Source organism: Phascolarctos cinereus, unplaced genomic scaffold, assembly GCF_003287225.1.
Source record: "Phascolarctos cinereus isolate Bilbo 61053 unplaced genomic scaffold, phaCin_HiC Scaffold_4;HRSCAF=312, whole genome shotgun sequence".
NCBI classification, from domain to species: domain Eukaryota; kingdom Metazoa; phylum Chordata; class Mammalia; order Diprotodontia; family Phascolarctidae; genus Phascolarctos; species Phascolarctos cinereus.
In genome coordinates this window covers 594,874,104-594,898,919 of record NW_027555847.1, presented here as the reverse complement: position 1 = coordinate 594,898,919, position 24,816 = coordinate 594,874,104, and the positions used below count along the sequence as shown (strand labels likewise).

Genomic DNA, 24,816 nt, shown 5'->3' with positions numbered 1-24,816 from the left:
AAATAGCAAGAGCCCTGTTTTCTCATTATTTTACAGAGAGATAGAGATAGAAGAGAGAAACAGAAGGAAGAGGGATAAGAAGAGCCAGAAGGAAGAATGAGGGAGATGAAAAGAAAGAAGACAGATTTCTCTTTGACTGTCTCTTTCTAGTTTAGAAGCAATTTAGGTTTGGGGTTAAAGTCTCAGTATCCCCTAGTCCTAATTAAGCTATTCTGCACCAACAAATTGAATAAGAAGTGATATGAGCTTTTCTGTAATCTCTCCCTTCTCAGAAGTCCTATTGCAGTACTTAACTATGGATTTGATTCACTTGGCTCCTATTAAAGATGGCCTGGCATCATTAGCTTTCCCTTTATTTGTAGATGTCTTGCCTCTCCAAATGGACTGTGAGCTCTTCAAGTAATGTTTGTTGCCAAAACAACTCCAAAATTCGGGAGGGTGTTGTGGAGTTGAAAGGAGGCAAGAAAGTGAAATTCATAACTCATGCCTCTATGGTACCTTAAGGTTTACAAAGTATCTGCTTCACGACAACCCTGTAAAGAATGTTGTAGTGGTAGTAGCAGCAGCAGGTCATATTATAAAGCTCTTTAAGGTTTATAAAGTGCTTTTCATGCATTATCTTATTTGATCTTTCCAACAATCCTATAAGGCAGGTGCTGTTTTTACCCTAATCTGATAGAGGAGGAAACAAGGGTTCAAGGAAGTTCAAAGTTTTGCCCACAGCCACACAACTAGAAAGTGTTAGAGCCAAGATTTAAACCTGAGTCTTCTGTCTCCTGATCTTACACTCTTTTCACTTCTGCATGCTACCAATTTGACATCACTAGACTAAAAAAAAAATCTGACAATTTTTCACTTACCTGAATGTTGCATTATACCCAGTGCATATTTCCTGAAGGGCCATGGATAAATCGAAACCTGTTCCAGACATGTAAATCAAATTGCTGGCTTATAAGGCTAACTGGCAGTTGCCTGATCTAGAATTTAAAACCTATAGTTTTGATCAAATCTTTCATTTCTAATTATATACATATAAAATTAAGACATGTACATACATCATATATATATTTAAAACGTGTTTGTGTATAGATATGCATGTATATATACATATGTGTGCATATATATATATATATACATATATATATATATATATACACATACACACACACACACACATATATATATGTATTATATAAAATAATATAGTCCAACCCCCTTCATTTTATCGATGAAGAAACTTGGGCCCAGAAAGGTAAACTTTGAACTGTTCCACACGTTTCGGTTCAAAATGCTTTGTTCCCTTAAGTAATCTTCTGGGTATTCTAGGGCAATGCTAAAGCCCATTACTAAGGGAACCCATATCAGAAATATATAACCAACAAATTAACAGGGCACGTAGATTCAAGCTAAAGAAACTAAAAAAAAATGTAATAGAAAGACTGAACCAAGAATCAGGAACTAACAGCTTTTTCTGTTTTATGAATTGGCAGTGTAAGCTCAGGCAAATTCCTTAACCTCTATGGATCCAATGTTCCTATCTGTAGAATGGAGACAGGGGTTGGAGACATAGAAGATGAACTAGATGATCTCCTATGTCCCTACTAACTCTAACACTCGATGACTCTATTATCCTGTTTCTGTAGAGTCTGAGCAGGGGAAATGATATTAAGTTCATCCAAAGAAGAAAAAAAAATCCTTCTGATTATCAGATCTAGTGAAAGGGAAAATTTTTTTTTCTGATTATTGGATCTAGTCAAGGGGAAAAAAATTCTTCTAATTACTGGATCTAGTCAAAGGGAAAAAAAATTCTTCTGAGTATTGGATCTAGTCAAAGGGGCAGAGGGGCCTTGAGCAAAAGTGGAGTGATATCGATTCATTTCAATGAACAATCTTTGTTTTGGACAACAAAGTCTGACATACACACATCCCTCCTTTTCTACATGAAACCTTTCCTGATCCGCCAAATGCTAGTGCTCTCCCTCCTTCCCAAACTACCTTGTATTTAACTATTTATATACATACTTGTTGTGACCCACATTAGAATGTAAGCTCACTGGGAGAAGAGACTGCTTCATTCTTTGTACTTGTAAATCTAGCACCTGACACATAGTAGGCACTTAATAAATGTTTATTGATTGCTTATTGATTGGTTAATTGGTTGGTTGATAGGGTGTGGGAGATTCTAGAGGCAGAATGTTGCAGGTGGGTTGCTTTTGGCTTTGTTCAGCTGTTTTCCCTTGTTCCAAGGAACAGTTCACAGTGGGGGGAGGGAGTGAAGGAGGAATGGTTCTATTGAAATAACTTAGGTAAAAGAACACAAAAGACTTCAATGAGAATTCTTTAGAAAAAGAAGGGGAAGGATGCTTTACATTTCTTTTTCTTCTTCCATCTCATAGAAAGGAAACAAAAAACTTTACCTGACTGAGAGCACACTGGAAAGAAAAACTATCTCTTTCTCTTTCATTAACTTGAGCAGGGAGAAAGTCCTAGCCAAGAGAAGAGTGGGAAGTTATGGGAGATCAGAAACTGATTCAGTCTGAGGCCCAGAGTTATATACAATCTGAGGGAGAAAACAGATATAAAGAATTATTCTAAATAAGAGAAATATGGGGGCAGCTAGGTGGCACAGGCCCTGAAGTCAGGAAGATTTTAGTTCAAATCCAGCCTCAGACACTTAATAGCTATGTGACCTTGGGCAAGTCACTTAACCCTAATTGCCTCAAGAAAAACAAGCAAAAAAAAATAGACAAATATGAGAATTGAAATGCACCCAAATCGGAAAAGTTAAGGGATAAGGTATATTTACTGTGTAAAGTATTTATTCTTTTAAATTTTTTTCCTCAAAGCAGCATCTTTAAACATAGTAACTAGTCATTTCCTTTGGATAGTTGGCCTGGCACTGGAGAAGGCAGTCTGGGATCCAAGTCTCACCTGTGACATACACTGTCTTGTATGACCTTGGGCACTTGACCTCTCCCAGTACCCCCAAGCAACACTCTAAGATTATAAATTGCAGATATCAGCCTATGTAAGCAGATATGTAGTATATGAAGTTTCCTCATTGGGAGTTTCCTATATTAATAAAAGTACAGGGCTGGTGCAAAGTCTGGAAAAAAAGTTTTTGTTTAAATTTGGCTTTTATTGTAATTACATTTTATAATGAGTATATTAGTATGTTTTATATTTAACATAAACATTATTACTCTTAATATTAAAGATATGTTGTTTTTACTATAAAAAGTTAAATATTTTTAATATTAGATGAGTATATTTTTAATATTAAATGCACACTAATCTCTTATCTTACAAGACTTTGTAGTGTGATGGATAGAGAATTGATTTTTGGAGTCAATTGTAAGAAAAGATTATTTTTCAGATTTGGGTTATACTAGATGGCCTCTGAGATCCCTGCCAGTTCTTAAATTCTCTGATTCTGTGACCTTGGGCAAATTACTTCTTCATCTGGTCATCAATATCCTCATCTGTAAAATGACTTATAGTAGGTGACCTCCAAGGTTACTTCGAGCTATAAATCATCTGATCCATGCACAACCTTTTCTATTTAATATATGGCAGGATGGCAATTTCTTTTCCTTCCTAGAAGATCAGATGGCTCAGTGAAGAATTAAAACAAATCTGGCTGTAAATATAAAGGCTAAAGACTTACAAGTATTCCTGATGAACAGACCAAATCTAAGTAGAAACTTTGAAGTACAACACAGGAGTTAAGAGGGAAAAAAAAGATAAATATGAAAGGACAATCATAAAGGAATAAAACAGGATAAACTTATTATATTCTAATATGAGACAATATATGTGACTATTCTGAACACTATAATCACTAGAGGTCATAGAAGGAACCTAATTAGAAAGAAGTTGTTATATCTTGGTTATCTTTTTTAAAAGAATGGGAAAAGTGGGGGGGAGAGGAGTACACTAAGGAGGAAAGAAGGAAAAAGAAGGTTGGGGAAAATTATCTCACATAATTGGAGTATACAAGCAAAGGTCTATACAAAAAAGTAGTAAAGGGTTGAAGAAGCAGCAGACACTTGAACCTCATTCTCATCTGAACTAGTTAAGAACACACCCACACACAGAGAATCAGGCACAGAAACCCATTTTACTCAACAGAGAAACATGAGGGAAAGGGAAGAAAAGAGAACGAGGTAGGAGAAAGAGGGGAAAGGAGGGGAGTATATTAAGAGAGGGATTAAACCTAAGCAAAGACACTCCAAGGATGCACAAAAATATTTATAGCTCTTTTTAAGGTGGCAAAGAATTGGAATACAGATGGAATGCCCATCAATTTGGGGAACAGCTGAATAAAGTATGGTATATAAAGATTTTGGAATACTATTGTGCCATAAGAAATTATGAGGGGGACGGTTTCAAAGAAACTGGGAAGACTTCTTTGAATTGATGCAGAGTAAGGTGAGAACCAGGAGAATAATTCAAAGACAATAATAGTGTAAAGTCAAACTATTTTGAAAGACTTAGAAACTCTGATTAGTGTGAACAAACATGACTCCAGAGAACTCAGATGAAACATCCTACCCACCTCCTGATAGAGAGGTTAAAAACTCACTCAGAGTTCTAAAAGTGATATTTTTTTAAAGGCCATGGCTAGTGTAAAATTTTGTTTTGCTTGATTACATATGTTTGTAACAGGGTTTCGTTTTTCTTTATTTCTCAATTGGGGAGGCAGGGAGAGTAGAAGCGAAAAAATTTCTTCTGATTGAAAAAAATTAATTTAAAAATAAATTAATAAGTTAATTTACAGCTTTTCTTTGCCTGTATTTCAAAGAAACCTAAAATATTTCATGTGAATAATTAGAGAGAGAAGGTATGTATAAAAGTCAATGCTAACCAAAAAAAAAAGCAAAATACATGACAGTGAATTAATATGTGGAAATTTATTAAGTTGGTACATAATGTTCTCCTGTGTCTTTCAAGGATTTATTGTTTCTGTCTGAACTGAAAGTTAAGTGCTTTATGATCATTTCCAGTTTAGATAAACAATCTGTTCTTTTCCCTGGCAAAAACTCAAGGATTCATAGGATGAATTGGCATCATTCCTTAAGACTATTCTCAAATCATCATTTTGAGGAGTCATTTCTTTTCTCAGGGGGCAGCTAGGTGACACAGTAGAGAACTGGGCCTGGCTAAATGACCCTGAGGAAGTCACTAAACCCTGTTTGCCTCAATTTCCTCATCTGTAAAATGAGCTGGAGAAAGAAATGGCAAACTGCTCTAATATCTCCGCCAAGAAAACCCCAAATGAGGCCATGTAGGGTAGGACACAAATGAAAAATGACTGAACATACCTCTATACATGCATTCTCTTTTCAGACATAATTAAGTTGTACATCCTCTTTAACTCTGTAAACAGAGGTATAGTAAGACTGCTTCTACTTTAAAAATGCAGCGGCCAAAGTTCTCTTTTTAGTTTATTCATAGGATTTAGAAGTAGAAAGTAAACATGATAGAGGTCATCTGGTCCAACCCCTTCATTCACAGATGAAGAAGCTGAGGCTCGGAGGGATTAAATGACTTCGAAGAGTCACTGAATCCCAGAAGTGAATAGTTGGAAGGGACCCCTGAGTCCATCTAGTTCAATCCATAAACAAAAGGAACCCACTCCATAATGCACTTGACAAGTAGTTGTCCAGCCTCCAGGGAAGGAGAGCCCACCACCTCTCTAGGCACACCGTTCCACTTTTAGATAGCTCTAACTGTATGTAAGTTTTTCCTGACATCCAGTCTAAATGGTTCTCTTCCACCCATTACTCTTGGATCTCTCCTGCATAACCAAAGAGAAAAGATGTCATCTTTCTTCTACTGGACAGCCCTTCAAATACAGTACTTTGGTAACCATCATGTCCACTCTGAAACTTCTCTTCTCCGGGGAAAACGTACCCAGCTCCTCATACTTATCCTCAGAAGACATGGATTCAAAGCCTTTTACCATTCTTTCTTTTTGCCCTCTGCATACACCTTCTAGCTCATTAATGTCCTTCTCAAACTATGTTACATAAACAAAAATGTGCTGGAACTAGATCAAATTGGCTCTCAAGAGCTGATTGTTAAACTTTCAATGTCACCATTTACATCTCAGAAACTGCATTACAAGCATTACAAATCAGAGCTTGATTCATTGGTTTGCTGATTGTCTAGACTTAAGAACATGATGGAGAAAATGTTGATGCAGATTCAATTTAAAAGTGTATTATATACACATTTTATTCAGAGAGCTGCTTGTTAAACATTTACCAACACAGCTTTGTGTATATCTGTATATTCAAGTTATATACCCATAACTAAACACAATACTGCAGATGAAGTCTGGCAAGGGCAAATTTACTGGGACTCTGCCTTCTATTTCTCTCATTTATTCTGATTGTTGGGAAGTTTTTCCTTACTATAAGCCTAAATTTGTCTCCTTATAATTTCTACCCATTGCTCTAGTTCTTCCTCTGAGGCCAAGTAAAACAAGTTTAATCTCTCTTCCACATCCCTTCAAAAACTTAGATACAAAGGTCATGTCTTCTCTGGGCTGTATTTTCCTAGCTCCTGAGCAACATATACAGATAGGATCTTCTGATTAGAAGGATAGTGGTATCTTCAGGATGAAAGGGAGGAGGCAATACCTGCCATTTCTTATAATTGAGGTAAATGAGAAGAAGAGTATACAACAATGAAGGAAAGGGGAGGGATGAATGGGCACCAGATGAGCTTCATTCTTCTCCAAAATGGAGAGAAGAGGATTGAACATGTATCTCAAGTTTGGTGTAGAAGTACATTGAACTCAACAGGGAAACAAATAGGGATAGGAAGGAGATGAGGGTTAAGAAGGAAAATATCAAAAAGGGAATAACCATGCAAAACAAACTTCCTGATCCTTAAGGAAGAATTCAAAGGGAAAATAAGGAAAACTGGGATGGTTCATATTTGGGGAGGGGGGAAGATGATGGGTTCTGTTTGGGAGATGTTCAGATTGATATACCAATATCCAGGTACAGATATCCAAAAGGAGGTTAGAAATGTGGAACAGGGGATTAGATAAGATAATAAATGGCTATATACATTGGGGATTCATCTGCATGAGACAATAATTGAAGTAGCTGTCAGGGAAATGGCAGATAGTCTCAGGAGGATAAACATGAGAGGTTAAAAGAATAATCAATTGCCAGATTATCAAAATCTTGTTGATTCTATACTTAACGTTATACCTTCTCTCTGTTCCCTAGTCTTCACTCACGTGACAATCAACCTTGATCCAGCCCTCATCTCCTTTCACCTGAACTTATTGCAATAGTCTCTTAATAGGTCTCCCTGGATCTAATCTCTCTCCCTTAAAAAGTCCATCCTCCACACATCTGCTTAATTCATAGGTCTGACATGTCCCTCTTTAGCTTCAGCGGCTCCCCACTGACTCTAGGATAAAATACAAATTCCTCCATTTGTCATTTAAAGTTTTACAATATGGCTTCAGCCCACCTCTCTGGACATATCTCATATTATTCTCTTTCATGCATTCAGTGTTGTAACCAACTGTCCTATTTACTGTTCCTGGTGTATTAGAAAGGGTGCTGTATTTGAGAGTTAAGAAGACTTGGTACCATTTGGTATCGATTCATAAATAGAAAAGTAGATCAATGGGACAAATAAGATAAGGAAAGATCAGAACTAATGAAACTAAATAACCCAATGTTTAATAACATAAATTATTTAGAAAAGAGCTCCCTATTTGGTCTGCTAGGAAAGCCGTCTGGCAAAAATAAGGCTTTGACCAGGGGTGGGGAACCTGTGGCCTCAAGGCAACATATGGCCTTCTAGGTCCTTGGGTGCAGCCTTTTGGCTGAGTCCAAGTTTTACAAAACAAATCCTTTTATTAAGGGGATTTGTTCTGTGAAGTTTGGATTCAGCCAAAGGGCTTCACTTGAGGACCTAAAGGGTCACATGTGGCCTTGAGGATGCAGGCCCCCCACTCTTGGCATAGACCAATAACTTATTTCATATTTCACAATAAATTCAAAATGGGTACATGCATCCTGAATATTAGAAAATATAATACGCATGCACACAAACACATACACAATAGCAGAGAAGCAAGTCATATATTTTCACAGCTATAGGTTAGAGATGAATTCTTAACCAAACAAGGGATAGAGGTAATTACAAAAGATAAAAGATAATTTTGATTACATGAAATTGAAAAGTTTTTGTACAAACAAAAATCTATGCTCACAGGCTTGTATTAACTGGTAAAAATGGAAGCAGAGCCAACAAAACAATATATACAATGACTGCAACAATGTAAATGGAAAGAATAAACACAAAACAGTAAAAAAAATGCTGCAAAATTACAAAGCACAAGCTTAGCCCAAAAGAATTGATATAAGAAGCTATCTCCTACCATTTCTTTACATGCAAAGAAAAGTAATGGGAAGAGAGGCTCCCACTTGTGTCAAATTTAATGTCAGATTTTTTTCAATACATTGGATTGGTTTAGCTGAATCTTTTTTTTTATTCTTCCATTTTTCTTTTCTTTTTTTTTTTTGAATTCTTTGTTATAAAGATGGCTTTCTGGGTAGAGCTAGGAGTGATACAGGGGAAAATCTAAGTCATGTAAAAACAAAGAAATCAATAAAACCATTAAAAAAAGACCTGGACTTGAATCCTGCCTATGAAATGACTGTCACTCAAATTCTCAGCCTCAGTTTCTTCATCTATAAAATAGGGATACTGATAATACCTAGAGAACCAACCTCACAAGTTTGTATGAACCTTTAATGAGCTAATATATTAAAAATGCTATATCTGCTATTTCTGCCACTTTGGTACCTTTGTACAGGTGATTCCCCCAATGGATGGAGTACAATACCCCTTCTCTTATACTGCTTTCTTCAAAATTTGGCACCATCTCCTATGGAAAGTCTTTTTGGATTTCCATTCTTGTGAGAGTTCTCTCCCTCCTGAAGTTATTACGTATTAACTTATCATTTTACATGTTGTATCTATATAACATAATATAATGTATATTATATCAATATAATGTAAATTCTGTGGTGCCAGGCATTGCTTTTCTATTTGTATGCTCAGCCCCTCACATACAATAGGCACTAAATAAATACACATTGCCTAGACTTGACCTAGGGGTGTTTAGCCCAGAAAAGAGAAAACGTGAGAGGGTTTCGATAAATATCTTTAATGTCACATAGAAGAGGGTTAGACATTTTCTGGAACTAGGACCAATGGGTGGAATTTTCCAAGAGTCAGATTTAGGTTTATTGTAAGAAAAACAGAATTATCCAAAAGGGAAATGGGTAATTTTGGAATTTGTTCTTACTAGAGCTCTTCAAGCAAAAGTTGGATAACCACGTGTCAAGAATGTTATAGAAGGATTCTAGTTCAGGAATGGGTTGGATCGAATGGGGCATGGAATTCCTTTCAGTTGTGAGATCCTCTGGGAACAGAATCACAGAGAAGACTGAGGAAGGTGGTTTCACAGTGCCAACTGCTGCCGAAGGGCCAAGAAGGTTTGAGGATTTATTAATTAAGGAGCTGTGAATGATGCTGAGATAACCGTTTTCATAAAGGAAAGAAGGAGGAGGAGATGATGAAGGAAGAGAAAGAGAATAAGAAGAAGGAGGAGGAAAAGAAGAAGAAAAGAGAAAGAGGTAGAAAAAGAGGAGAAGAAAATGGAAGAGAAAAAAGAGAAGGAAGAAGAAGAATCAATGAAATGTAGGTCATTGAGGAATATAGAAGAAAGCAGGGAAAAAAAACTACTGAAGAGATTGTAACTGGGATGGGGAACCTGCAGCCTCAAGGCCACGTGTGGCTCTCTAGGTCCTCAAGTGAGGCCCTTTAAATACAAAAGGTTTGGATTTGGTCAAAGGGCCTCACTTGAGGACTTAGAGGACCACATGGGGCCTTGAGGCTGCAGGTTCCCCGTCCCTGGCTTATATCTTAGTATAAAGTACATATGTGAATTATATTCCACTTAGTTTCTACAAAGCTTCAAATGACAATAAATACTCTGACACAAAAAGCAGGCTAAACTGCTATCAACTGTTCTTCTGCACCAAGACTAGTTAAAGTATTGTCATTTTCTTTATTTATTTAGCCCCTTCATTCAACAAGGGGAAAAAAGACTATACCCCCAAATCATTTTTTTATATTTCAAGAATGTTCCCAAATACTGTCTATTCAATATGGAAGAGATGACGTCTTTCAGAAAATATAACCTACATTCTAGAACAGAATTTTGTATTAAATTCTATTTATAACTTTGATATACTCATAACATAAATTCCTGACTAGCTATACCAAGGGTCTATTACAAACTTTTAGTAGTAAGGTGGAAAGATATTGACCTCAATTTTTTTTGGTGGGGTAGGGGGGAAACTAGAGCATGAAATGGACACCAAAAGATCCTTTATTCAAAAATGTCTTCCCCAGACATTTTTTTTGGTAGTGGTGGAGGAGGGTGTTAATAAGCTTCTCTTCTAAAATGCAGTTTTACAATGGGGCCATAAACCGTATTCCACGCCTTTGTTGAACTTATTTTGATCACGTTACTTTCCCTGTAACATATTGCTGAGCTCAGCCCCTGGGAAGGAAATGAAAATATGCAGAGTGGGGAGAGAAGAAGAGTTAGCATAATTTTGGAGCATGGGTTACATAGTAGGCTTGGATAAGATATTGCAGTGGCAACCATTGGCCATGCAGAAAGCAACATGAGTGTTATTGATGTGGGTTGGGGAGACAGTTGGGTTCAAGTGGCTGTGGTTCTTCTGGTCTCTAAAGCTCATCATGATTCCATGAAGGAACTATAACCTAATTAGCCATGTTATCTTTTTTAAGTGATATATCCAGCCAAACTAACAATGTAAAACCAGTTACATTCTACTTCTACAGATCCAAGATCAAACCAAAGTTACTTCAAGCAATGCCTGTAGGATATCTCCTACCACTCAGTTCTCTTCCTTGGACCCCCTATAAAAACTTTTTAGATGTGTTAATACTTCTCTTCTCTATAAGAAAGTGCCAGTTGCTTAACTCTTCTATGCCTCAGTTTGCTCATTTGTAAAATGCAGGATTTGGACTAAAAGGGTCTCATTGTAGCTTCCAGCTCTAGGACTCTGTAACTGTGTCAGATGTTGCTTTTTGTGGTTTATACAATCTATCCTTGCTTATTTACTTTATAACACACCCTCCTCCTCTCCTAAACGTGCTGTATGGTGTATTTATGAGAGGTGATTTCAAAAAAATTAAAGGTAACTACATCTTTGTTGTGAGAGCTTTCTAAAACGACTAAAGATACCATAGAACATGGACCTAAGGCTGGACTTCAGAGGCTTTCTTCTAAGCACGTTTTTTTGTTTTGTTTTGTTTTTTAGTGAGGCAATCTGGGTTAAGTGATTTGCCCAGAGTCAAACAGCTAGTAAGTGTCAAGTGCCTGGGGTCACATTTGAACTCAGGTCCTTCTGACTGTAAGACTGAAGCTCTATCCACTGTGCCACCTAGCTACCCTTAAGCACCTCTTTTTTAAAAAGAGAGAAACTGAATCCCAAGAAAGTTAAGGGCCTTCCCCAAAGTCAAATAGACAAAAAATATCAAAGGTGGAGTTCTTTGTCTCCAGAACCAGTACTCTTTCTGCTGTAACCATGCCGCCCACATACCTTGCAATTTCACAAAATCAGAGTTGGACATCATTGCTCCATGGCAAAATCTTGAAAATAGAGCTTACAAGGGCAGCTAGGTGGCACAGTGGATAGAGCACCAGCCCCTAGATTCAGCAGGACCTGACTTCAGATCCAGCCTCAGATACTTTCTAGTTGTGTGACCCTGTGCAAATCACTTAACTGAAAGAAAGAAAGAAAGAAAGAAAGAAAGAAAGAAAGAAAGAAAGAAAGAAAGAAAGAAAGAAAGAAAGAAAGAAAGAAAGAAAGAAAGAAAGAAAATAGAGCTTATAGCTCTAAGATATGAGGTTAAGCCCAGAGTGATGGGCACTCAAGGAAGCAGCAGAGAAAAGGCAAGTGTAATCTTTATTGTAATAAAAAAAAAAACAACCTAGAAGCAAATTGGGTAGTAAGGAATAAGTTGTCTACCTTGTAATAATCATACAGTAAGCCCAAAGCAGCAGCACTGTCTTCATCTCCATTGATACTCATCATCGCCTTGGTTGCAGCAGTCAGGGGATTTTCAAGGTAGGATTTCCAGGCTTCATCCTCACTGGTGTAAGCCCGGCGGGCATGGAATGGTGTGTCATTTGGCATCGGCACTAAAGCAACGAGTCGTTTATTACTGTAAAACATAAAGCATGTAATCATCATTCATTGGAGAAGTTTTTGTTTGTTTGTTTTTCATACTAGGCTTCATACGTCTCATTGAATGCATAGTTATCCTTCCTCTATTATCACGGAATGGGAAAATTACACAACATAAAACTCACAGTTGCCATTGATTAAAAAAAAAAGAACAGGAGGAGCTTTATTGACTGATTAATTTACTGGTTCTCTCTATCTCACAAAGATTGGAAGTACAGTGGCCACCTATGAGTCAGTTACAATGCTAACCAGTGTAGAAGCTTTGATCTGCTCTGTTCTTACAAGCTGTGCCAGTTTGTTCTTCCAGAGGCAATCTGATGGCCCTCCATACCAAGGGGCTCATCATATTGGTGCTGAATTTAGCACTTAACATGGACACCCCGTCAGCTTTAGCCCTACTTGAGCTCAGAACTTCTTAGTTCAATGGATCTACCAGCCTCGTCATTTCCCAGTAGCATAGATTACAGGCTTGTATCATTGTGCCCAGTAAGAAAATATATGTGTGTGTGTGTGTATGTATGTATGTGTATGTGTATATGTGTATGTATGTATGTGTATACACACATATACATATGCATATATACACATATGTTATTTATGTATGTAAGTATGTATGCATGTATGTATGTATCTTCATTATAAGGGATTGCTCCCAGAGAGAAGAAGAGCAGGAAATAAGGAGAAAATTTGAGTAACATCAAAACAAACAAAAAAGAATAAAAACTTTTTTTAAAAAAAGCAAATGGCTTGCCTTTTTAAAACTGCTTAAGCAATATCAACAAAATTTTGAAAGCAGCATAAGTGGGGCAGCTAGGTGGTGCAGTGGATATGGCTCTGTCCTTGGAGTCAGGAGGATCTGAGTTCAAATTTGAACTCAGACACTCGACACTTACTAGCTGTGTGACCCTGAGCAAGTCACTTAACCCCCAATTACCTCACCAAAAAGCAAAAAAAACCCAAAAACCCAGCAGCATAAGTTCATATGCCCCTCCAAAAATGGTTAAATATATCATTTATGCAGACAACCAAACCTAGATTTTTTGTTTCATCAATCTCCATTATTTAAAAAATATCAGTGTAACTATGTAAAAGAGCAGATTTCATTTAACTTTATTTTACCTGAGTTTTTAAAATATTCATTGTTATATGTAACATCCCTGACTTCCTTCAAGTGTCAGCTAAAATCTGATCTTCTGTAAGAAGCATTTGTTCATTCCCCTTAATCTTAGTGCCCTCCCTGAGACTACCCCAATTATCCTGTATCTATCTTCTTTGAACATAGTCTTATATGTTGTCTCCCTCCTTGGACTCTGAGTTCTCTGAATGCAAGGCCTATTTTGGCTTTTGTATCTCCAGTTTTTAGTACCCATGCCTGTACATAATAGAGCTTAATCAATGTTTGACTTGTCCATTTGTTAAATAAAGCCTTCATTGGAAGCAGGGTTCGTATCTAGTCTGATTTAGACTAGAAATCTGTAATAAATGGTGGACCAACTCAAGTCTTTTGATTTATACAAAATAAAACCATTTTGCAAATGCTTAGAAATACATTAAATATAATGACAGGGAAGATGGCAGAGTGAAAGCAGTGACTTGCTTGAGCTCTCCTCCAAACCCCTCCAAATATTCATAAAAAATGGCTCTAAACAAATTCTGAAGCAGCAGAACCCTCAAAAAGACAGAGTGAAACAAATTTCCAGCCCAAGACAACCTGGATGATTGATCAGAAAGGTGTATTGCGCCGGGCTGGGAGTGCAGCGCAGGGCGGTACGGGCACGCAGGCCACAGCAAACCTGGAGCAGGCCTCAGAGGACTGAATCGTGGGCGGCTGTGGAGGTTTCCAGACTCCTCAATCCACCAATGCCAAAGACAACTTAGAAGGTCAGTGGGAAAAGTCTGTTTCTGTTGGTGGTCAGAGAGGAAGGCGGGGTTTCAGCTCCATTCCCCAAGAGCGTGGCCCTGGGGGGGCAGCTGCTTCCCGAGCTTCGGCCCTTAGACTGAGGGGAAATCCAGTGGCTGATCAGAGAGGGACTGCAGGGATCTCTTTGCCAGTGCTGAGGCAGGAATCTCTTGCTTTGCCGTGTTTGGATCTGGGTCACAGTTCTGGGGCAGTGCTGGGGTGAGGAGGAACGCTGGCATGGTGGAGCTTGGAGTGGCTGTGGAGAGGAACCCTCCTCACAGTTACAGGACAGAAAGGAATACTTGTGGTCACAGGCCAGGAAAGGAGTAAACACCTCCCCCTTATCATACCACCTTGGAAGAACTGAAAATTTACAGGTCCCTACAAGTATCTCTGAAAACAGCTACACAAACCCCTGAAGCTTGGGACAGTACATTCTCCACATTGGAAGCAGACCCTTACCTTAACAAAGAGTTTAAAACTCAAGTAATTGGCTGGGATCATGAGCAAGCAGCAAAAAGAGTCAGACTATAGATCTTACTTTGGTGAAAAGAAGATCAAAATATACAACCAGAAGAAGACAACAAAGTCAAAGCTCCTACATCCAAAGCCTCCAAGAAAAATATGAATCAGTCCCAGGCCTTGGAAGAGCTCAAAAGGGATTTTGAGAAGCAAGTAAGGGAAGTAGAGGAAAAACTGAGAGTGATGCAAGAAAATCATGAAAAACAAGTCAACAGCTTGCTAAAGGAGACCCAAAAAAATACTGAAGAAAATAACACCTTAAAAAATAGCCTAACCCAAATGGCAAAAGAGTCCAAAAAGCCAATGAGGAGAAAATGCCCTAAAAAGAAAATTGGCCAAATGGAAAAGGAAGTCCAAAAGCTTACTGAAGAAAATACTTCCTTAAAAATTAGAATAGAGCAATTGGAAGAGTGACTTTATGAGAAATCAAGACACAGTAGAACAAATCCAAAAGAATGAAAAATTAGAAAACAATGTGAAATATCTCATTGGAAAAACAACTGACCTGGAAAATAGATCCAGGAGAGAGAATTTAAAAATTATTGGACTATCTGAAAGCCATGATCAAAAAAAGAGCCTAGACATCATCTTTCAAGAAATTATCAAGGAAAACTGCCCTGAATATAGAACCAGAGGGCAAAATAGAAATTGAAAGAATCCACAGATCTCCTCCTGAAAGAGATCCCCAAAGGAAAACTCCTAGGAATATTATAGCCAAATTCCAGAGTTCCCAGGTCAAGGAGAAAATATTACAAGCTGCCAGAAGGAAACAGTTCAAGTACTGTGGAAACACAATCAGGATAACACAAGATTTAGCAGCTTCTACATTAAAGGACCACAGGGCATGGAATATAATATTCAGGAGGGCAAAGGAGATAGGATTACAACCAAGAATCACCTACCCAGCAAAACTGAGTATAATCCTTCAGGGGAAAAAATGGTCATTCAGTGAAATAGAGGACTTTCAAGCATTCTTGATGAAAAGACCAGAGCTGAATAGAAAATTTGACTTTCAAATACAGGACTCAGTGGAACATGAAGAGGTAAACAGGAAAGAGAAATCATAAGAGACATATTAAGATCGAACTGTTTACATTCTATCATGGAAAGATGATATTTATAACTCATGAGACCTTTGTCAGTATTAGGGTAGTTGGAGGAAAAAAATTATATGTATGCATATGTAGATAGATAGATAGAGGGCACAGGGTGAGTTGAAGATTAAGGGGTCATATCTGGAGAATAAAGGGATGAGAGAGGATTATACTCAGAGAAGAAGAAAGGGAGAGGTAGAATGGGGTAAATTATCACAAAAAAAAACAGAAAAGTCTCTTACAGTGGAGGGGAAACGGGGGAAGGTGAGAAATGAGTGAATCTTATTCTCATAGGATTTGGCTTAAGGAGGGAATAACATACACATTCAATTGGGTATGGAAATCTGTCTTACCCTACAGGAAAATAGGGGGAGAAGGGGACAAGAGAGCAGGGGGATGATAGAGAGGAGGGCAGATTGGGAAAGGGTAATCAGAAACAAATACTTCTGAGGAGGGACAGGATCAAAAGAAAGAATAGAATAAATGGGAGGGCAGGATAGGATTAAGGGAAATAGAGTTAGTTTTTCACAACATGTCTACTATGGAAGTGTTTTGCATAACTGCACATGTACAACCTATATTGAGTTGCTTGCCTTTTCAATGAGGGTGGGTGGGGAGGGAGGAAGAGAGAAAATTTGAAACCTAAAGTTTTAAAAACATATGTTTAAAAAAAATGTTTTCACATGCTACTGGGAAATAAGAAATACAGGAAATGGGGTACAGAAGTCTATCCTGCCTACAGGAAAAGAAGGGGAAGGGGATAAGAGAAGGGAGAGAGATAGAAGAGAGGACAGACTAGGGGAAGGGATATTCAGAATGCATGCCATCTTGGGGTGGGAGGAGGGGGGAGATGGGGTATAAATTTGGAATTCAAAAACTTGTGGAAGTGAATGTTGAAAGCTAAAAATAAATAAATTTGTATTTAAAAAATTAAATAAATAAATAAATTAAAAAATTAAAAAAAATTAAAAAAAGAAAATATTGGAAAAAAAATATAATGATTGGGAGCAGATGGAATGAGATGGGTTTTTTATGTGAACAGGTTTTTAGTCTGTTTGTGGACCTGGTTATATTCTAGCTTTTTGCTTCCTTTTTAAACTGGATATCATCTAGAAGTGCAAAGGATCTGATTTGGTGGAGGAGGTTTTACAAGATGGGTGTTATAAATCACTATGTATATGTAATGATCCCAATTTGACTCATTAAAAAAAATCAGACCTGTGCATATAATAGAATCTTACTGCATTTAATCTCTTCTAGTTCCTGTAAGCCTATGAAGTAGTTCCTTATCCTCCAGCACTAGAGGATTACAATGGATTTCTACTGTTGCTCAATTATATATAAGCCACAGGTTAAGTGCATCAGGGAAGTGGTGAATAAAGAATAATTGGGGCATCCAGGTACTTTATATTTACACAGTGTGAGGTAAGAGGAATTTATCACTAATATTGGCCAACTGGGCAACACAGGTTTGTGGGAAGTGGAGATGAACAATTGAGATATTTTTTTTCCATAAGGATAGACAGACAAGGATTTCTCTTTTGGTCAAATGGATGTTGATTTAGATACCATCACAGGGAATGGGGTCTCATAACAATGCACAATTTCCTAGCCCTGAAATTTCAGCTACCACCAAATAAAACACAGATCTAGATGGAAAGTCCATTGGCACTCCTATCCCTCTTGCTGTTTTTATTTGTTCAGTGAAATGGAACCGAAAAAGAACAATAGCACATTGTATTTCAGGAACACTTGTTAGCAATATAGTTCACATGACAGGCACATGGGACACTTTTCTTGACCTATCTATGTGACTATCAACTATTAAAGAACTTCTGAATCACAAATGGTTTTGTAAAGAGCTCTCCTTCTTTCTTCTTCTTCTTCTTCTTCTTCTTCTTCTTCTTCTTCTTCTTCTTCTTCTTCTTCTTCTTCTTCTTCAAAGTTGTTTGGCCCTTTTAAAATGTAGTGATCTCTAAGCTAATGCTCTCTTAGGAAGCTGGTAAAGCATCAAGAAATGGCACAGCATCTTTTAAGCTTTTGGTTGATGAAAAATACCAACATGAGCAAAATGACATTCCAGACAAGACATTTTCTTCATTTGGCCCTGTTATTGTCAGTGCATCATTTGGTCACATTCTTATGTGGAAAATGTGCAAGGAAGTGCTATGAGAATTCCCACATGGAAAGGCCGGGAATTGCCTCCTCCAAGACTTTAGCAGCTTATCTGTGGTCCTGGTACAAGTTAGAAACTATGTGACTTCCTTGGAAGCAGGTCTCTGAGACTCAACAGGAAGAAAGGTGTTTTGCTCACAGAGCGTGCCTCCACAATCTATTTCTCGCTGTAATGGTTTTTCAATCTGTGTCATTGAGTTCCCTTGCTTTAGTTGCAAGTACTACTTCCTCTTAAATGATCACTCATGTTCTAAATATTCTTCTTCTACTCCCTCCTGGTTTCCCTCCATCTACTAGCCCATTTGAACTCCTGCTTTTCCTCCCCCTTCACTCCCTCTTCTCTACTAAGGACACTTTATCTCCTAGAACCTTCTTTAGTCAAGTTGAGTCAACAAGCGTCTCTTAAGCACCTATTCACCACATGGCTAGGCCCTGTACTTGGTGCTGGGGACAGAAATACAAACAAATAGTGTGACAATCCCTATCCTCAAAGACCTTACATTCTTTTTTTCATTCTTTATTTGCTTTTTAAAATTTTATTCATTTTATTTTTAATTTATGGAAAAAACAAGGATTTCTATAACAGGATAATAGAAAAAATGACTATATATGAAACTGCAAATCTATTATGTACAATTTGCTATTCCTTTTAAATATATAATAAAGTTATCATGTGAATTTCCTTTTTTGCTTTTTTTCTCTCTCTCCTCCCCTGCTAGACACAAATATGTATGTATATATGTGTATGTGTACATATATACATATATATATATATATGTGTATGTGTGTATATATATATGTATGTGTGTGTGTGTGTGTGTGTGTGTGTGTGTGTAAAATCATTCTATACATACTTCTGTTTATCAATTTTGTCTCTGGATCCAGATAGGATCTTCCTTCCTATGGCCTTTGTAGTTAACGTGAGTACTTATAATGGACAAAAATGAGTGATTCACTCAAAGTCGTTCTTAAAACAATATTGCTGTTACTGTATACAACATTCTCTTGGTTCTGCTCATTTCATTCTTCACTGTTTTGTGCAAGTCTATCTTTTTCAAAGATCACCAAGCTCATCATTTCTTATAGCACAGTAGTATTCCATCACAATCACATGCCACAACTTGTTCATCCATTCCTCAATTGACGGGCATCCTAATAGAGAAACGTAACACATAAAAGGGAGCTTAAATGGGGTGGGATACAGTGCACAGTGGTAAAGACCAGAGAATGAATGGTGGCTGGTGTGAGGAGTTCCTCAAGATGGAGATTTGGGGAAGAACTCACCAATTAGAGAAGGGAACTGTATGGACAAAGGAAAAGGCACCTGAAGCATGGCAACAAAGTCCAGATAATGATTAACAAAGTTTTCTCTGATGGAACACTCTTCCTTTACTCTCCACTCTTATCCTCCAACCACTGAATCTCAGGGTCAGAGAAGAGTGATTAGTATACTCTTTGACCCTCACTGCTGCTTCCCAACTATTCCTCAACCAGAAACCCTAAATAGGCTCTGACGCACATCCATCAATTTGTATTCATTTATATTCTACTCTCTCTGTTCTTATTATCATCTACTGGGGAGTGAACAATTTGTTAAGAATAGATGTTGTCTGAGAATAGGATTTCCATTTCTGGACCATAGCATAAAATCTAGAAATGACAGTCTATTTACTAGAACTAGAGTGCCCCTAAAAAGGCTAATAAGAATATATTTGCCTGGAATCTTACACATCTAATTGAAATTAGGCAGCCAGCCAGGTGGTGCAATAGATAGAGTGCCAGTTTGAGAGACAGGAAGAACTCGAGTTCAAATTCCACCTCTGACATTTGGCAGCTTTGTATGACTTTGAGCAAGTTACTAAATCTCCCTCCACTTCACTATGAACATTTGTGAAAAGGGACACAATGATAGCACTTACCTCACAGAGCTGTTTGGGAGAATCAAAGGAAATAATATATTTCAAGTACTTTGCAAACCGTAAAGTACTATATAAATGTTAGCAATTATTTAAAAAGCTTTAAACTCAAAAAGGAAGGAGAAAGAAAACTACTCATGTATATCCAAGCTAGATGCCATTAAGAATAGATACAATGCACAAAGAAAAATAGCAGGAGAGGAATACAGAATTGCACAGGAGACAAATATCCAAGAAAAGAGCCAGCCATCAAGTCCATGATCTCAGATGTCTACACACAAATGTCCAAAGTACACATAATAAGCAAAGTAATTATAAAGCAGGAACATTTAATTTCATAAAGTATTGGATGCTATTTGGTGAGATAAGATCCATAATCTGGATCTGGAATATAGATCTAGAAAGGTATACTTTATATAACAGAAACAGCTACATAAAATGGAAGGCTAAATAGCATCATGTTATGAAAATGAGGAAATTCAGGAAATAAAGGTGGGGAGAAGAAATTGTGTTAAACATTTGAGTATAGTCCAACAGAGGAAAAAACACAAATGTTAAGTGCATATTATAGGCCACCTGGACAGAAAAAAGAACTAGACAACAAGTTTAGAAATAAAACACAAACCCAGCATGAAGGCATGAAACAGTAATGACAGAGACTTCAATGATCTGGACACTTGGTAGAATTCTCTCTGCCAAAAGCAGAGTTAGTAATAGGTTCTTAAAGATAAGTTCATCCTTCAAAAGATAGAGAATAAGCAAATCAAAGTTCTCTTCAGGATCTGATTCTTACCAAGGGTTAGAAATGCCAGGGTAAAAATAATGGGAATCTTGGGATTTTGTGATCAAAGAAAAGAAAGTTAGGCATCATCTGACACACACCTCCTCTTATAGAGAGGAGATTTCAGAGTGCTCAGGGAATGGGATGGGTAGAACACTATACTCTAACATTCTATAGGGGAAGACAATCCAAGAGGGATGGGAATTCTAAAGACACAAAAAGAAACAATTTCATTGCACAGAAAATTATAGGTTAAAGAGACAGATTTAGATGCTAGGAGCTCACCAACTTAGATTTTTTTTTAATGATATATAGTGCAGTGGATAGAGTACCAGGGCTGGAGTCAGGAATATCCATCTTCTTGAGTTGAAATCCAGCCCCCGACATTTACTAACCATGTGACCCTGGGCAAGTCACTTAACTGTTTGCCTCAGTTTCCCATCTGTAAAATGAGCTGCAGAAGGAAATGACAAACCACTTCAGTATCTTTGCCAGCAAAATCCCAAGTGGAGTAATGAAGAGTTGCACACAAGTGAAAATGACTGAACAACAAAACAATAGAAATAATACAGTAAATGAACAATAAAAATAAGGAAAGGTAACAGAAGATGAACACAAAATCTTATCATGGCCCTGTAAGAATAACAACAGAAATGCTAAAGCTAAGGATGAAGTAAAGTTTCTGAAGAATAGGGGCAGCTAGGTGGCACAGTGGATAGAGCACCAGCCCTGGAGTCAGGAGGACCTGAGTTCAAATCTGGCCTCAGACACATAACACTCACTACCTGTGTGACCCTGGGCAAGTCACTTAACCCCAATTGCCTCACTAAAAAAAAAAAGAATACCAAGAATAACAAAGAGGGGGTATTATTTGTTGGTAATCTTGATATGTTAGTGAAAAGCAGAATCAAAGAAAAGATGTAAACGCTACTTTGGGTTGATAGGATGATTTTAACAAATAAGAAAGAGAAAGCAGAATCAATTGCCTTTTGTTCTATTTTTTATAACAAGGAGAATGCTTGTCCTGAAAATAATAATAAAAAAATGCCTAATAAGGAGTTGATACCCAAGGAAGTAAGAAGATAGTAAGGAAGTACTTAACTGCCCAGAGGAGTTCAAGTCACCTGGCCCAAATAAAGAACATCACAAGAGACTATTTATAAGTGAATCCACCTCCTGTGTTTAGAGTACAATTAATCCCTATGCTACAAAAATTATTCTCATTAATAGTTAGAACGCATTCTAACAAATTCTTTATGAGACAGATATGTATTGATAAAGAAACCATGGAGGGCAAAGCAGAGAAAAAAGACTACAGAATAATGTCACTAATGAATATAGATGCAAACTTTTTTTAAAAAATTTAAAGAAAAAAAGGACACTACAGAAAGATATCCAGAAAATAATTCACTACCATCAATTTGTATTCACACTGGTTATTCAAGGATGGCTCAACACCAGGAAAACGATTATCATAAGGAATCACATAAACAACAAACATAACAAAAATTACATGACTGTTTTAGGAGATGTAGAAAAAAGCCTTTGAAAAAACACAGCCTTAATTTATATTAAAAATCCTCTAAAAAGCATAAATATGTTGTTCAGTCATGCCTAACTGTTCATGACCCTATTGGGGTTTTTTTGGCAAAGATACTGCCTTCTCCAGCTCATTTTACAGATGAGGAAACTGAGGTTAAATCTCTTGTGCAGGGTCACACAGCTAGTAAGTGTCTCAGGCCAGATTTTAACTCAGGAAGACTCATCTTTCTGATTCTAAGCCTAGTATTCTATCCATTGTACCACTTAAAAAACCCTCTAGAAAGCTTAAGAACGGAAAGGCCCTTCCTTAAGAGGATCAAAAACACATATTAAAAACAATGAGCTAACGTTATTTGCAGTTGACAAACACTAGATGCTTTGCTATCACAAAAAAGGATAAAATAAGGAAGCCTCCTCTCCTCACCATTATCTGATATAGTACTAGAATTGCTAATGAAGAGAACAAAATTAAAAGTATAAATAATGGCAAGTAAAGGATAAAATTATTCCTCCTTGTAGATGACATGATATATATCCCAGATAATCAGCAAAGAGACTAAATAGGACAAGTAATTGCATTAGAATCATATCAGGATACAAAATAAATCCCCAAAATCATCAACCTATCTATATGTTATTAACAAAAACCAGGAAGAAACAATAGTAGAAGAAATTTCATCCAAAATAACTATAAAATGTCAAGGAGCTAATCAACTAAGATACATGCAAGGTTTATACAACTATAACTACAAAATATTTTTTACAGAAATAGAGACAAATAATGGGAGAAATATTTTATTAATGATTAGGCTGTACCAATATGTTAAAGTGAACGTATTACCTATGTTAATTTACAAATTTAGTGTTGCACAGGTCAAATTATATAAAGAGTACTTTGTATAAACAGAAAAAAACAAAAACAAAATTCATTTGGAATGCTAAAAGGGCTGGACTTGAAAGGGAAATAGCAAGAAAAATACAAATGAAGAAAGCATAGCAATAGCAGATCCAAATATTTGGCACTCATTCAAAACAAAACAAAAAGATCAATGGAAAAGACTATATGTATAATAAACAGAAATAAACAAAATCACCCAAGAACACTTATTAATGGACAAAAGACTTCATTTTGGCAAGAATTGCTTGGAAAACTAGAACACAGTTTGACAGAAATTAGAACCAAGGGCATAGAGTATCTAACACACACACACACACACACACACACAAACACACAAATACTAGATCTTAATATAAAAGGCCACATCATTAAAATATTAGAAGATATTTAGGTTAGGAATGGTTCACACTTATGGCTAGAGGGTTCTTAACCAAAAGAATGATCCTAATCAATAATAAACAAATATTTGTTAAAATGCCTGCAATGTGTCAGGCATTGTGCTTGGTACTAGAGATAAAAGTAGAAAGAATGAAATGCTCCTGAATGGCAATGATCTTATATTCTAATGAGGGAGACAAGTACATGCAAAAATCTATACAGCATAAACATAAATGGAATAAACACAAGTAAATAATACATATATGTATGAGTTAAATGCTAGGTAATCAGGGAAGGAGGACACTAGCAATTGGGGAATCAAGAATGACTTCATGCAGATGATAATTAGGCTGAAACTTAAAAGAGAAGAATTCTGTGAGGCAGAGGTAAGGAGTGAGTACATACCAGGCATGAGGGACCACCTAAGCAAAGACACGGAGACTGCAGATGGAATGTTGTGTATGAAGAACAGAAAGAAGACTAGTTAGGCTGTATCCCATAGTATAGAAGAAAAGGAATATCCAGTGGGCCTGGAAAGACAGGTTGGGGCCAGGTTCTTTTAGGGCTTTAAAAACTAAACATAGGAGTTCATATTTTATTCTAGAAGCAACAGGAATCAATCATAGTTGGTTAAGTAGGGAAGTCATACAGTTAAGGAAAATTACTTTGGAAGCAGTGTGTAGGACAGAATAAAAGATCATTTCAATTATATAAAATTGGAAAGCTTTTTCATGAAAAAAATCAGTGCTATCCAGTGTTTTTATATAATTTCTCTCCATACATTCCATGCTCCAGACAAACTAGACTATTCTGTATACTGAAAACAATCTATGCTCTTCTGATGTTTATACCTTTCCTCACAAAGTTTCGAATGACTTCCTTCCCTTCTCCTCTTTCTTAAATTCTTCTCCATCCCTTGAAACTTAATTGAAATGTTACTTCCTTCTCAGTTCCACATTGGCAAAAATAACAACAACAACAACAACAACAACAATTTTTTCCTCAAAGCTCACCTAGTACTTTATTTGACAACTCTCTAATGGATTCATGTAATTTCATTACTTTGACTTTTCTGTGTATATGTTGCAGCTCATAAACTGTACATTTCATGATGGTTTCATGGGAGCAGAAACTATTTCTAACCTAAACATTTTATCTCTCCCAGGGCCTATAGCTTGTGCTCTACATATGGTAATAAAAAGGCAGCTAAGTGGTTCAAGGGATAGAATGATGGGCTTGGAGATAGGAAGATGTGAGTTCAAATCCTGACTCCTACAT

General features: G+C 37.0%; 1 protein-coding gene across 3 annotated transcripts in view; it reads right to left on the bottom strand.

The window, feature by feature from the left end:
- The window catches only part of GRHL2 (grainyhead like transcription factor 2), a 237,252-nt gene that overhangs the window by 167,498 nt on the left and 44,938 nt on the right, over positions 1-24,816 (bottom strand). For all 3 annotated transcript variants that reach the window (XM_020969479.2, XM_020969495.2, XM_020969486.2), the window contains exon 2: positions 12,114-12,309. In XM_020969479.2, the coding sequence (XP_020825138.2) occupies positions 12,114-12,309 (196 nt within the window). The remainder of the gene's footprint in view (positions 1-12,113; positions 12,310-24,816) is intronic.